At 31.1% G+C, this 16,411-nt stretch overlaps 1 protein-coding gene across 8 annotated transcripts in view; it reads left to right on the top strand.

The window, feature by feature from the left end:
- LOC143233924 (tyrosine-protein phosphatase non-receptor type 3-like) overlaps positions 1 to 16,411 on the top strand; it is a 66,775-nt gene that overhangs the window by 28,914 nt on the left and 21,450 nt on the right. For 7 of the 8 annotated variants that reach the window (XM_076470820.1, XM_076470818.1, XM_076470815.1 and 4 more), the window contains exons 5-6: positions 5,301 to 5,473; positions 13,815 to 13,905. In XM_076470820.1, the coding sequence (XP_076326935.1) occupies positions 5,301 to 5,473; positions 13,815 to 13,905 (264 nt within the window). The remainder of the gene's footprint in view (positions 1 to 5,300; positions 5,474 to 13,814; positions 13,906 to 16,411) is intronic. The other variant, XM_076470814.1, reaches the window with a different exon arrangement.

Here is a 16,411-nt window from a genome sequence, read left to right as displayed (position 1 = left end):
TAGATTATAAGTAACTTAGAGAAGTGTTTTCTAAAGTCGTTGAAGGACATTCGTTCTATATAAATAAGTAATGTGTCAGTGAGAAACGGCATAGAAATTATTAACCCGAACTGATATAGAGCTAAAAGATCAATTTTTTTCAGGCTAATCTTGTCATCATTAGCTAGTTTGTGTGAATATTGGTAGTTTGGACCTGAAACCGTTGTTGATATGTGATTTTTAGTGGCATTATAATCGAATAGATCCTGAAATTAAAACAAACTACCTTATAGAAGCAACTGAATTTTGCATCGTTAAAAGATATAATATATATCTAACTACGATAAGGTAGAAATGCTCGCCGTCTAATACACCAGTTGGTAATGCAATAGTCTAACACTATATTCCACCCATTACGCCAGTAAGAGCGGTAAAACAACCAGTTTCACAAAACAAAAAGTATAAATAAATAGCTAGAAAATGAAAGCTCAAAATTGGAAGTTTACCCCTGACCTTTGTACATTAATTTTCAATCTTTCAGCTTTTAGCAGACTCATACAGAAGTTTAAACAATCAACGTATTCACATACCTTCCTAATATAAATATAAATGTATCCATTGTCTCACTATTAATACGTGTGCTTTAATAATTCTATGTTTTATTTCTCAATAATATAAGTATGATATGTATCCATTCTTTCATTCATAGTGCATGAGAACAGTGCATTTGCTTAATATTTGTAAATCCACTCTTATATTCTTTATTATATGTATAATAATGTACATTTTCAATCCACTCTTCTATTCTTTATTATATGTATAATAATGTACATATACAATCCACTCTTCTATTTTTTATTATATATATAATAATGTACATATACAATCCACTCTTCTATTCTTTATTATATGTATAATAATGTACATATACAATACACTCTTCTATTCTTTATAATATATATAAATTTAACCATCATTAATAATACGTATATATTATCACACAGTATCTCACTTTAACTGTTGTTTATTATGAAGCACAAAGCTACACAAAGTGCTATCTTTGCTCTGCCCACTACTGGTATCGAAACCCGATTTCTAGTGGTAAACCACTGAAGACAGTTGCAGCAATACATCCATTATACAAGAAACATTCTGTCTGGTTTTTAAAGTATTACAAATTAATCACATCAACTACAATATTACAGAATATTTCTGCGTGAGCTCAATCTTTAGACAACTGGTTGTATCAATTTTTAAAAACGAAAGAAGTAGTTACGTGCGCCTCCAATAAGGATTACTGTGTTATCTCATTATTCTCACTAAAGTATCAAACAAGCGTGTATAATAAGTAGGTAATCGTTCCAATAGCTCTTTCACATTAAAAACTTACTTTTTAAATAGAAAAAAAAAACTTTAAATATTTCAAACTTAAGTCAGTAACATACTAACTCAACTAAAAAAATAGATAAAAGATAGATATAAAATGTCACGTGCTCATCGATTAGCATTAGTTAAGCTATAACAAACTGCATTTTCTCAGCCTAACCTTAGACTAATTATAGTCTCTCTCAAAACTTAACAATTTTATTAGATAAGGGTAAAAATAATTTCGGTTATTTTCAAAAGAGAACAACAATTTAGTTTTAGAGTAACCGATAGAGTTCACACCCTAACAGTTTTTTAAACACGTTTTTGAAGGTGTTAAAGCACCAAATTGCTTGCAGCTCTATTGGTTACAAGGTCTCTAAACGTAGCACTAAAAAGAATGAAAAACAATGCCCTCAAGACGCCGACTAACCGTGTTATTTATTGCTGGTGCTATCTTTTGTATTTGACAGAGAACCCCAAGGATTTGACCCAATGTTTTGGTCAATTTCTTAACCTGACTATTGTAAGAAGCACAAACATAGAGCTAATCGATATCATGTAGATTGTGCACCGCATGTGTAGTGAACTATATAGAAACAAGTTGTTAATTTTATATATAATAACATTTATTTGTATTACTTGTAAAAATGAATTATGACCTTGAAACACTTAGGCAAATGGAAATTAGTCTTAGAATAGGGCAAATAGTATAATGTTGAGTATTTGCAAAAAAGTTATTGTTAATAACAATCAAACTGCAAAAAGCTAAGAGTTCAATATTAAATATGGTTTGTTTGTGCAGTTTTTAAAATATCTGCGTATTATCTCACAATCGATTTATATTTTTTCGGTTTGAGATTCTATGTTTTATTTACTGAATATAACTTTAAAGTATCTGTATATTTGTTTTTGTTGTTATTAAACACAAAATAAAGAACGGAAGATATATGTGTTTGGCCGAACTCGAGTTTCGATAAACCCTAAATTTAGTTGTATAAGTTTTCGGCCTTATCTCTAAACCACCGGAGGACATCTTCAACGACAAATATAAACTTTGCATGTATCGTAACAAATCTTCATCAACTGGAATACACAGTGAACTTTATTAAACTGGATGTTTCATTTATTATAAAACAGAAAACTCAAAGTATTTTACACATCACCGATACGCATATGTTTAGACACCTACAGTTTATCTGTAAATGATAACTAGACGTCAAAAGTGCCGCTGAACTCACTCCTACGAAAAGACGTTTCTAGTCCTGATTTCTCCAAGCCCGTTCCCCTGGCTGTGGTTTCGCTAGATAGTAGATAGGGACAGTGGGAATCTCGTTAATCCATTCATTAATGGATTTAAATGGCAATTTAATTTAAATACAAAATTATTAGCCTAATATTAATAACCTATCAAGTTGCTCTGGAGCCTATTAGGCCCCACTTTTCGTAGGAGTGTTAATCACATGTTGCACGGGTATGTGATTGTTCTCTTTGAAGGAAAATACATACTGATATAGCGAAGCGTATAATCGCTATAAATGCAAATGGCACGACATTTTGAAAAAATAACCACCATCTTCTCTATAAAAGTAGAATAATTCCTACAATTGGATAATCTCAGCAATGAGATTCGAACCACAGCCAAAACAAATCAGAACCAACCAACATGCTCATACGCAAAGCAAAGGCTGCGAAAGTGAGAGTCACTGAGTCTTAACTAAGTATACGTCCAACACGACACTGACAGCAAGTTAATATACAGGGATGCGAAGTTTACAAATGATCAAGATATACTTCACAACTTTTCAGTTTTACCTTGAAACCTACTTGTGTTTTGCGAGAAACTTGCCTGAAAGAAAGATTAAATTGCATGAAACTTCCAAGCCAAGTTCAATAGAAATGTGTTCCTTGTCCAGTTTAAGCGTGCATTTCGACGTAAGTCACTTTATAGAAAGGTGCACACGACTGGTAAAGGCAGTATCGACATTGTATTTTTCTAAATACGTCTGATCTGACAGAAAATCATTGCAGGACCGTCTTTAAGATGTAGAAGAAGCATATATATATATTTATATCTATTGGGAATAATTTAAACCGAAATTAAATTGTCTCCCCTTGTGCCGGTATGAATATTTAAACCATAATCACTTCCACATGTGTGTTTAAGAATTAAAAGTTCTAAATATTCTAAGAAGAGAAATAAAGCAGGTTTTTGTTTCCATGGTAGCGGAGATAACACTGTCACTTTAGATTTAGTTTTTTAGGTTTTCACTCTACTTATGTTACAGCAGGTTTTTGTTTCCATGGTAGCGGAGATAACACTGTCACTTTAGATTTAGTTTTTTAGGTTTTCACTCTACTTATGTTACAGCAGGTTTTTGTTTCCATGGTAGCGGAGATAACACTGTCTCTTTAGATTTAGTTTTTTAGGTTTTCACTCTACTTATGTTACAGCAGGTGTTTGTTTCCATGGTAGCGGAGATAACACTGTCTCTTTAGATTTAGTTTTTTAGGTTTTCACTCTACTTACGATACAGCAGGTTTTTGTTTCCATGGTAGCGGATATAACACTGTCTCTTTAGATTTAGTTTTTTTAGGTTTTCACTCTACTTATGTTACAGTAATGAGGGCCCGGCATGGCCTAGCGCGTAAGGCGTGCGACTCGTAATCCGAGGGTCGCGGGTTCGTTCCCGCGTCGCGCTAAACATGCTCGCCCTCCCAGCCGTGGGGGTGTATAATGTGACGGTCAATCCCACTATTCGTTGGTAAAAGAGTAGCCCAGGAGTTGGCGGTGGGTGGTGATGACTAGCTGCCTTCCCTCTAGTCTTACACTGCTAAATTAGGGACGGCTAGCACAGATAGCCCTCGAGTAGCTTTGTGCGAAATTCCCAAACAAAAAAAACAGTAATGAAATTATTTGATAAACTTTTATACTTATTTTTCTGTTGCAACTAGCGTGAAAGACCACATTAAACTGGCAGTTAGCATGTGCCAGTGATTTTTCTGAATGTGGTTATTTGTTTTATTACAATGTCCCATTTTTCATGAAAAGGTTAGGAAAATATTACTGTCTCCTGTAATCTGTTCGTGTGCTAGTGACAAAGCAGACTCGTGCGTGGCGTCATTTGGTTTCAGTTGAAGTCCTAGCTTCTCTACATAATTACAATGACCTATTAAGATCATCGCTTATTTACAGTACAGTGATTCGTCAATAAAGATAGCATATACCCAGGATAAGTTTTTCTCTGTAACATTATACTCAGTAAACTAATATACCTTCACAGAGAGTATTGCTTGTTGGAAGTTAAGCACAAAGCTACTCAATGGACTAGCTATCTGTGCTCTGTCAACCACGGGTATCGAAATTCGGTTTCTAGCACTGTAAGTTCACAGATATACAGCCCACATAGAGTAATTGGTAGCAGTATCCTCTCTCTCTGTTCGATTATCAGTCTTCTGTTTGTTTATAAGACGGCTCACAGTGTGATATTTAAGAAAAATAAAACGAAATTCGTCCTTCCAGGAAGTATGGATTTACAAATTTTCGTCAAACAATAACGGCATATGAATATTGACTTGCAGTCTTTTATTTGTTTCGCTTTTGAATCATATTCCATATATGATCAAAGTGTGAATATTTTAACAGCTTTATTAAAAGATAATTAGTTGATCAGAAAGTAGCTCTTATTATCATTAACGATCTTAGCTTGACGGGAAACAAATGTTGAAATGTTTAAAATTTTGAATGTTAAAAAATTTCAAACAGATAGATATAGTTTCTGTGTAAAATCTTTATCATTTTAGTACAACATTAGGACAGGATTAGAATCTTTATCATTTTAGTACAATATTAGGACAGGATTAGAATCTTTATCATTTTAGTACAACATTAGGACAGGATTAAAATCTTTATCATTTTGGTACCACATTACGGCAGAATTAAGGTAATCTCTCAGTATTTTTTGTCTTTGTAGTTTATGACATTGAAGAAGGAAAGAACACCCTTATCTCCCAAGTTTCCAAAAGGAAGTATCTTTCTCTTCCCTTACTACGGTGTGATACTTTAAATGAATCAATAGCGTTAATTACAGAAGGATTGAAAGACGAATCACTTATATTAAAGTTTGAGGTACGTTTACCAGTCACTATTCAGTCTATATGTGTTTGTATTGGTCTCCACTTAGAAGTGTTACTTGTGAATGTTTACTTCACCATCATTTCAGAAAACTTTTTCGAACATTTATTATTTATTTTTCGTAAACTACTTAATAATAACTGGTGCTATAATTATTTCGCAAGCATAATATTTCTACTTTCTTGTTTTCGTTTAATGGAGGCTTGTGTTTAAACTTAAATCGTTGAAATAATTTATGATATGAAGAACACAATAAAAACAGATTTCACCAAAAACACAAATAAAATTGTGGGCTCACGTATCTCGATTAATAATCACGCAAATGATAATGTTTCTGTAGATAACATTTATTTTTTATTTTCGTATATTTCAAATTCTGCATATTTATCTGCATAAATATAATAGTACTCTGATGTATGTCCATGTAATAACTTCACATGGTGTGGATGAATCGTTATCAAAATTTGTCTAAAGTTTCAGTATGTCCATTTCGGGGTGTATAAAAATTTCAATTTTACATTTTTCTGTTTCTATGGGCGTTTTAACCACTACTTTGCCTGTTGTAAACGGATTTTTACCAAATTTGGCATGAAGGCCCATTGGTTTATGACAATATACTTAATATTTTTTTTAGGTTTTAATTTTGCATTTTCCTGTTTTTATAGACATTTTGCATTTTTCTTACCATTACTTTGTCCTCTGTAAATAGATCTTCGCATAATTTTGTATTGAGGTTTATTAGGTCCGTAGGGAGATACGAAGACATTTTCAGTTCTACGCTTTTTATGAGCGTTTTTGAGATGTTTACAATTACATATAAGCAGTTTCTCATGTCCTAAGATAACCTTTCATTAATCATAAATCTACGTAACGTCCCTAAGCTCCAGCTATTAGCTTAATATTTCTTCTTTGATGACTTATTTCATTTCATAGAATAAAGTCTATATATATATACATATATATGTATGAATGTGTAGTTATTAAATTTTAAAAGTGAAACATTTAGCATCTTATAAACTTATCATTTATTCCCTGAAAAGTATTGTTGAAATCTACACTACCTTACACTATCTTATAAACCTATCATTTATTCCCTGCAAAGTATTGTTAAAATCCACACTACCTTACACTATCTTATAAACCTATCATTTATTCCCTGCAAAGAATTGTTGAAATCTACACTACCTTACACTATCTTATAAACCTATCATTTATTCCCTGCAAAGTATTGTTGAAATCTACACTACCTTACACTATCTTATAAACCTATCATTTATTCCCTGCAAAGTATTGTTGAAATCTACACTACCTTACACTATCTTATAAACCTATCATTTATTCCCTGCAAAGTATTGTTGAAATCTACACTACCTTACACTATCTTATAAACCTATCATTTATTCCCTGCAAAGTATTGTTGAAACCTACACTACCTTACACTATCTTATAAACCTATCATTTATTCCCTGCAAAGTATTGTTGAAATCTACACTACCTTACACTATATTATAAACCTATCATTTATTCCATGCAAAGTATTGTTGAAATCCACACTACCTTACACTATCTTATAAACCTATCATTTATTCCCTGCAAAGAATTGTTGAAATCTACACTACCTTACACTATCTTATAAACCTATCATTTATTCCCTGCAAAGTATTGTTGAAATCTACACTACCTTACACTATCTTATAAACCTATCATTTATTCCCTGCAAAGTATTGTTGAAATCTACACTACCTTACACTATCTTATAAACCTATCATTTATTCCTACACTGCAAAGTATTGTTGAAATCTACACTACCTTACACTATCCTATAAACCTATCATTTATTCCCTGCAAAGTATTGTTGAAATCTACACTACCTTACACTATCTTATAAACCTATCATTTATTCCCTGCAAAGTATTGTTGAAATCTACACTACCTTACACTATCTTATAAACCTATCATTTATTCCATGCAAAGTATTGTTGAAATCTACACTACCTTACACTATCTTATAAACCTATCATTTATTCCCTGCGAAGTATTGTTGAAATCTGCACTACCTTTCACTATCTTATAAGCCTATCATTTATTCCATTCAAAGTATTACTGAAATCTACACTACCTTATACGTGAAGTTTTAATATCGAAGTTTACCGTATCTTTCTTCGTAATGTCCCCCACATAATTACTAATCTGGTGTTGTTATTTTTTCTCTTTGTATAACTTTTATTTTTACGTTACTAAATAGCCTGTAATAAATAATTAACTAAATCATTAATTAGTAACGTTATAGCAACGATGATATTATTAGATGATATTTCGCAAAAAGAGCGAAATCACTTAACAGTTAAATGTTAATTATAATATTTTGGAGCTCTGTTAATACAAAGCTACATACGGAGTTTCTATATCTGTGGTGAACAGATCATAAACAACCGATCGTTAAGCTTTGTGCTTAATTCCAAAAAAAACAAAACAACTTTTTGCTCTAGTTTTAAAACGTATGTGGACCAGAATACAATTATATTTTGTTGAATTTTAAAGCTTGTATCACTTACTCGCTCACGAAATTTCTTAAAACGTCTTATAAAAATATTGATATTAGAATACAGTTACCAGAAGTAATTGAGATTTACGTGTTTTTTTATTTCGTACAAAGCTACACGAGGGCTATCTGTGCTAGCCGTCCCTAATTTAGCAGTGTAAGACTAGAGAAGAGGCAACTAATCATCATCACCCACCGCCAACTTTTAAGCTACTCTTTTACCAAAGAATAGTGGTATTGACCCTCACATTATAACGCCCACACGGCTGAAAGGGAAAGCATGTTTGGTACGACCGGGATTCGAACCCGCGACTATCGAATTACAAGTTGAGTGCCTTAACCACCTGGCCATGTCTTCGTTTATTTGTAAATACAGAATTGTTTCTTTGGAAATCAGTGTATGCTTTCTTTGTATTTCTAAATCCTACTTTCATAGAAGTGTTGGTTTTTCTTTCATCTAAGTATACTTCCTTCTTCCCCGGTAGCTATGAAGTAAGTCAAAGCGCTAAGAATTGGACTTCGATACCCGCACTTGGTACTTCTCATATAACCCACTGTGTATCTTTTACATAAAAGCAAAGAAACAATAAGTATGTGTTTAATATTTATACAATTTCATTTCTCTAGAGTTCGAATTTGGAACATGTCAGCTTTGGTTGAGATCCTATGCTAAATTAACTAGAAAAGCTACTTGCTGTAGCAGGTTTTGGTAATAGATGCTATCTATTGTTCTTTGGGATATTAGTATTATATCCTGTATCATCTTGTGAGGCTATTTTACAGATGTTAAATGGAGTACAGGTGATTCTAGGTGAACTTGTGATCCAACTTTATAGCTGACAAATTACAACAAGATTGTGCACCCCTAAAGGAGTTTTGACATTTTCAATCCTGGTTTGCTTCAGCCAAGACCTGTTATTGAAGTCATGTCTCTATTATCGTTTAACTAGTGTGTGTGGTTTACTTTCATTTACTTAGTCAAAGCATTTTTAGTTTATTTATATGGTGATTGTAACTTTGTCACTCATTTTTTATTTAAGTAGTTTCTTTCACTAACTCTTATTTTAATACAGTTAATTTTTTAAGAATTTTAGTCAAAAAGCAATAGTTTCTTGATTTTGTTCCTTCACTAAAAGTTGTTTTTGTTTTAAATTCACACCTTGGTCTTGTTTATTTCATTTCACTGTAGTAAATCACTACACCTATCCTTCTTATTACATTTGCAAACTTTTCCTGTTGTGAACATCAGATAACGTTGTAGGTATTTGTTATCCTTGGATTAACAGAAGATTTCAATTACTTAACAAGATCAGAACTTTGTTCTTATTGCAGATTTATTGTTATTGTAGACCTTCAAGTTAGAGAGATGTTATATCACTAACCTTTATAAAATGTCAGATTCATAACATAAAAACCTAAAATTATTGAAGTTTCTTAGACAGTCCAAGTTATTTCTTTAATATATTTTAAACATATTCAATGCATTCAAACTATTTAAAACATATTAATATACTACATGTTTTACTCGATAAAAACTTGAATATGATTAATTGTTACTCGTGATTGATTTAAACATTTAAGATAATTTGTGAGTCACCCCATTTTTCAGAGAGTTGAGGGACCATACACAAGAGTGATTTTATGCCACAACCTTGTCTATCAGCAAAATCTATCGGATTGTTGACAGTCGTGGAAATCAAATTGTAGAGGTTAATAGTTCTAGTGATAAGGGCTTGTTTTGAGCTGGATTGCCAAGTGGATCATCTATTACAACACTTATAAATGAATGCAACAACATTAACCAAAACACAGTTAATAACACGTGTATGACCAAGACTTAACACTAGTATTAATAAACAATATATTGTAAATGTGAATACTATTTCAAATAATTGAATCGTGAAAAATAAACTAGAAAGAAAAACCTTATTCCAAACAAATACAGCAATACAGTGTTTTAACAGTACTCAACGATATTAATAACAATGTTGTGTGACGAATAGCAATATTTCACAAACTCTATCGTTCGCTAACTGGTTTTTACCCTCTCTCTTACTGAAGCTTATGACAAGGTATTTATTCACTGAGTAGATCATGAAAGTACATTTCATGTGATCATTAATCTACATAATAATTTACCTAATCATTTGTATATGAGAAAATTATGTAGATTTATGATATGATCATATAAAGTGTACTCATATGATCTACTCAGTGAATAAACATCCTGACATAAGCTTCACTAGGAGAGAAAGTCACGAGATAATTAGTGAAAGATATAGTTAGTGAATTATTGCTGTTTATCACATGATGTTCTTATATTAATATCGAAAGGTATTTTTGGAACATTGTGTTTTTTTTATATTTTGGGATTTTATTTTTCTTTCTGGTAAAAGAGTAGCCCAACATTAACGGTGGTTAGTGATGATTAATTGCTTTCGTTTCAGTCTTACACTGCTAAATTAGGGACACTTAGCGCAAATAGCCATCGTGTAGCTTTGTGCGAAATACAAAAACAAAAACTAATAAAGTTAGTAAACATTCTATTAATGTACAACATTGCTTGTGGAAAGTCATTGATTGTAAATCAATGATTACAGGCAAAAGTAATATAACAGGCATTTTAGCTATACCTAGACATTGGTTAAAATAAAACAATTGTGGAACAAATATTTGGCCATAAGAATCAATAAAAGTAGTTGTTCTGAGCAATATCTCGAAAACCTAACTTGTGGTATTTGGTTTTAAATTTGGTGTCAAGCCAGATAGATATCCGTAATATGCAAGCAGTATGAGGTGGTACTATATATATTTTTTAAAATGTTAAAGAAAATACATGTTTAGAATTTGCGATTGTACTTACATCGATTTGTAAACGTGAATAATCAGTTTGTGGAGTCAAAATGAATGTAAAAGTATACAAGAATTATAGGATAACTGAAATGTCTCGTCAAGTGTTTAATGCATATTTAGTGTTTTTGTATCATTATGTTTACTGACTTTAAAATTCAGTGTTTTTTGTGAAATATACTTTGTCAACTCACCGCTATCCTTTCTCACGTGGAGGTTAATTATCTCACTATACAGTATTTTGAAACCTCGTTTGGATATATAGTAACACTCTGTTTTAGGTGTTTCAAAATATGTGTTAGTTTTGAAACAATTTAACATGAAGTATATAAAATAATAATTAGACTTTAGACTGAACTTTTGATCAAACAGCATCCGAACTGTCACCATTCGAGAGTGTGATGAACTCTCGTAACATTCCACATGTCTAAGTAGATGTTAAAATAGAACTGAATTGTCACCATTCGAGAGTGTGATGAACTCTCTTAACATTCCACATGTCTAAGTAGATGTTAAAATATAACTGAATTGTCACCATTCGAGAGTGTGATGAACTCTCGTAACATTCCACATGTCTAAGTAGATGTTAAAATAGAACTAAATTGATCTTTTATTATTACTGTCACCATTCGAGAGTGTGATGAACTCTCGTAACATTCCACATGTCTAAGTAGATGTTAAAATAGAACTGAATTGTCACCATTCGAGAGTGTGATGAACTCTCTTAACATTCCACATGTCTAAGTAGATGTTAAAATATAACTGAATTGTCACCATTCGAGAGTGTGATGAACTCTCGTAACATTCCACATGTCTAAGTAGATGTTAAAATAGAACTAAATTGATCTTTTATTATGAAAAGACAAGTTATGACCCATTTGACACAGTCTGAACTGTTGACCAACTGTTGTAAATTACAGTAATTATACATTATCTTTTATTCGCTTTATTTAATAAGTTTGTTATAATATCATAGAATTTATGATTTGTCATCAAATATATATATTTGAAAGTGCCATGCTTTTAGTTTCATTTTTATTGTTAAGTATTATCTGTAAAGATAAATAGTAAATGTGTTATAAACATAATAGATGTGAGAAACCTAAACTATTTTAATTTGAACAAATTAAGTTAAAAATCTAGGTATACTACAAAAATAACTCAATATCTTTTATTTCTGATGTCAACTCAGTTATTTTGAAATCAGTTAGAATGACTGGCTTTAGATGACTGAATACGTCACAATAAATGAAAGTGAATTGTATCCATAGTGTTAGTGAGCTACAGACAAGAACTAAAACAAGTAATGTTAAGGTGATTGGCTAAACGGTAATTGATTCATTTCTTACACTTAGTTGTAGCAAAATAATTAAGCTAATTAACTTTCGAATAAAAATGCAAAAAACAGCTATACATCTTTAATTTTAGATAGAAAGATATTGACAAAAAATTCTGTAATAGTAATGTTCTAAACTTTAGGAAGCAACTTATAAAGCTAAACATGATAAATAAGCGTCCTTCTCAGGAAAAATAGATGCTAGTTATAGAAGAAAAAATGTCATGACATTTGAAAGTGTGACGAGGTATAAAGCGAAAAACATAGTCAGTACTTTAAATGAGTACTAAATAATAAAACATAATTAACTTCCTAATTCAGTGTTTATAAAAACTTTAAGTGTGTTAAAATCCTTTGATGGCATATAATTTTAAAAATATGTAAAGTACATTACTGGTTATAATACTTACCTCGTGCAAATGTAAGTATTTATTGCACAGTTAATAAGTAACTGTATTACTTATTACAATAAGTAATAAACATTACTTATGTTTATCATAAGTATAAACATTACTGGTTATAATACTTACCTCGTGCAAATGTTATGTAATATGTATGAAAAAACTGACATGTGTAACAGTGTTATAATATTAGTTTTGATTAAAATAATGATTTTGCTTGTAACTTTTTGAACATTAATAAATATAAACATTGAAAACATGTGGAGACACTATATTATGAGATCATACATTGTAACCTAGTAACGAGAAGTTGAAATCAGTGTTTAATACTATGGTAGTATCTGCATAGTAATATGAACCTTGGTAAGACCGTCCATCTGTAAATGCTAGAAATCTGTTTTGCTTATAGTAACCAGCCCTCTACATAAAACCTTAGTAACAATGTTCGTATACAGAACTTTAGGAACGACCTACATCTGCATAACCTTGATAACATCATCATCTATTCTAACAACATTGTGCTCAATTCAAAACAAATAAACAAGCTGACTAGGATATTCCCGCTCTCTGGTTCCACGTCATGGAAGTCATCATTATCTGATTTCTATTATTTAATACCTTTGCAACCCCAAGTTATTTTGCAATAGTTATGTAATCCTCAGTTGTCGGCATATTACACAGCACTAACATAATCACACGCGACAGTATATTACAAATTAGTTAGGTAACTCTTAGGTGTACGTGTTATGTAACGCCCAGGCGGAAATCATGTAGCATCAACCCCTGTATTACATATATGTATATAGATATAGTTTAGATTTTCATAGGTAGTAAAGAAATTGGAGATGGGTGACTGCGTTAATGATTGTATTAAATGATCAAACGCTTGAATCGTACTAAAACTTGATTGATCTTTTGTATTTGTGTTTCAAACTTCTGGACAATAATTTAAGGAAACAAAGTTTCGTCGTATTATATATATATTGTTCTTGAACATTTCTTTACATTATGATAAATGATCAGTGATTATTTGACAATATCTTTCGCGTGCTTATCTTATATGAAGAAACCTTAGTTGTTTATCGACTTGGTTATTCCATTAAGCGTGTTTGTTATTTCCCAACATTTATTAAACGGTATAGTAGTGTTCTATGAGACGGAAGAGCTCTGATTTTTATGATTCATAATGTTTTGTTTTTGTATCAGAGTATTCCTAGAAGACAATCCGGGGAAACAAATAATATTGCAAAGTTACCGGAAAATGTACAGAAAAATCGCTATAAAGACGTTTCCCCGTGTAAGTTTTATTTTTATTTTCTTTAACAAATTTGAACAATTACAATTTAAAATTTTCACGTGTAAAAGTGTATTGTAATGGCTTGATATTTTGGTGTAATTTTAATTTCATATTTTCTTAACTAAGTGTGTCAAGCCATGGTTTGAGATGTTTCCATGTAAACTTGCACAATAATGAGTTCACATTTTGCTTTGTGTGTTTATACGACAAAGATTTAATATTTTTGTGAATACCTTTTTCAGTGCTGATTTAGTATTTCTCCTCATAAAACGTTTCATTTATGACTTGATATTTCCTACGTACGTTTCAATAATTTTTCTTTTTTTCCATGTATATGCATTTCACATTTAAAGAAAGATCGTTTTTTTCATATTAATGTGTACAATAGTGATTTCACACCTCTCTTGTAAGTTTTTAACTATCACAAGTAATGATCTAAGTATTATATTTGTCACAGTGCTATATATTCAACAAAAATATTAAATGTACTAAAAAACTTGTCAACATCTCAAGTAAACTTATCTTTCTAGAAATGTTTAACTATAACTATGAAAACTGTAATATACATAACAATATTTTCATATTCAGAGGAGTTATATGAAAATTAATCATACATAAACACCTTAATATCTTACAATTCTTCATCATACATACATGTTAAGTAAGTTGTATTTAAGAACAAGATAAAAAGCAGATAAAAGATAGATTCGTGTACCCAATACGTAATATGATTATAGAGAAAAATAAATAACACATACATTTGAACCTTATCAAAAAATACTGTTTCTAACAACATACTATAAACAACACTTAGTTCAGGCAGAAAAGACAAATGTGCACCTACCATAACCTCTGACTTACAGGTCAGTGTTCTTAACACACAACAAGATTATCATATTTGTCCTACAATTACACAGAGTATTTTATAGTGTTACGTTCTTTAAGGTTATTTCAGGACGTAAAAATACTATTAGAGCTTTCACGGCTGAAATGGTATTTTATCTGTTTCTTTCTCTACATAACTACATTGAAACAGGTTCTTATTAATTATTTTGATATACGTTCTTTATAGAGGACAAAGCCATAATAATGACAAATTATGATTTATTTCGATGGACCGTAAAGTTTATTTAACATGCAAACAATAAAGTACCTGGAAGAGTAAACTGTAAAAAAAAAAAAAGACATAAATTGTATAAAAAAATAAAATCCTGATCTACAATAAATATTATGTTTGTTACTTTGTAGGTATATAAATAGGTTTAATGAAATTCACCTAAATGAAGAAAAAACATATATTATTACATTGTATGAGACTTTATACAAACTATATACAAACCGGTATTTACAAGGATGTTGTTAAGCCTACGTGTCCTTCTTCAACCACTGACAGTGCTCTGGTCATGGACTTTCAAGCGCACGAAACTTTTACGTAATATTCTGTTACCAATATTACCCATTCTATTTACAACCATTTCACAAGTCCACCTGCACAAGAATTCACAGTGGATGTTTCAAAATTCCTGTTTAGTTTTTTATATCTTACCGAGTAACAGGCAGATTGACTTTGATGTGTGCCTGAATGCTTGTTCTCAAATGGAGACATATTTTATTGACATCCACTTCGCACAAAGATGATATATCCTTGCGATATGTAGTGTATCTCATTAGTCTGAATTAACTTAATATTTTTCTTCACTACAACCATCATAAGTCCCATGAAAATTCTTATCAAAACTTTTAGTGTCATTTTACAAATATTTTATCACAGATACGATGAAATATACTGTCCAAACTTTTGCAGCCAAATAAGTATTGGTATGTTCCGTCCAATACATGGAGATACAGTAGTGACTCCAGCAAAGCTGATATGACAGGATCGAACATGTGGCCAGATCTTGGGTATTGTCACAGTTGTTCTAAATGTTTGGATGCCACTACACTCATGTTTCTGAACAGATCCATTCACTCTTACGTCACACTAAAAAAAGCAACTTCACATCTAATATAGTTCAAGAAAAAGAAGTAGTCAGAAAGTGGTAACACTATTGGTTTTCATTATTGAAAAGGCAAAACGTGTAATAAACAAAGGAAGACAAGAAAATATTTCCATTTATAGATCTTAATCTGAACTAAAGTTTGACAACTGTAACAAATATTTTAACATATTTATAAATTATCTTTTTGATAATGCGTGATTTGCATTTAGTTGCCACTATGTTAAAAAAGATAAGTTAATAGATTAAAATAGGCGAAAAGTCTGTAATTAGGTAGTGGTATAATGGACTAGAATACTGTAACTATGGAAGTAATTTCTTTTTGAAACAGGCAGGTAGTCTGGTTGCTTTGCGCCAATAAACGCCAAACAACCATCCAATCTTTCCGACACCTGGAAACAAATACCATCTTGGCAGATTCTTCTTTATAATTAACGTTAGAATATTAAAATTTGTCAGATCTGATATAGGTAAAAAGAAATTATCTTTCAAAGAGTGGTAAAAATATT

This window comes from Tachypleus tridentatus, chromosome 12 (assembly GCF_004210375.1).
Source record: "Tachypleus tridentatus isolate NWPU-2018 chromosome 12, ASM421037v1, whole genome shotgun sequence".
NCBI lineage: Eukaryota > Metazoa > Arthropoda > Merostomata > Xiphosura > Limulidae > Tachypleus > Tachypleus tridentatus.
The sequence above is the reverse complement of the archived record's forward strand: the minus strand, read 5'-3'. Positions and strand labels throughout refer to the sequence as shown.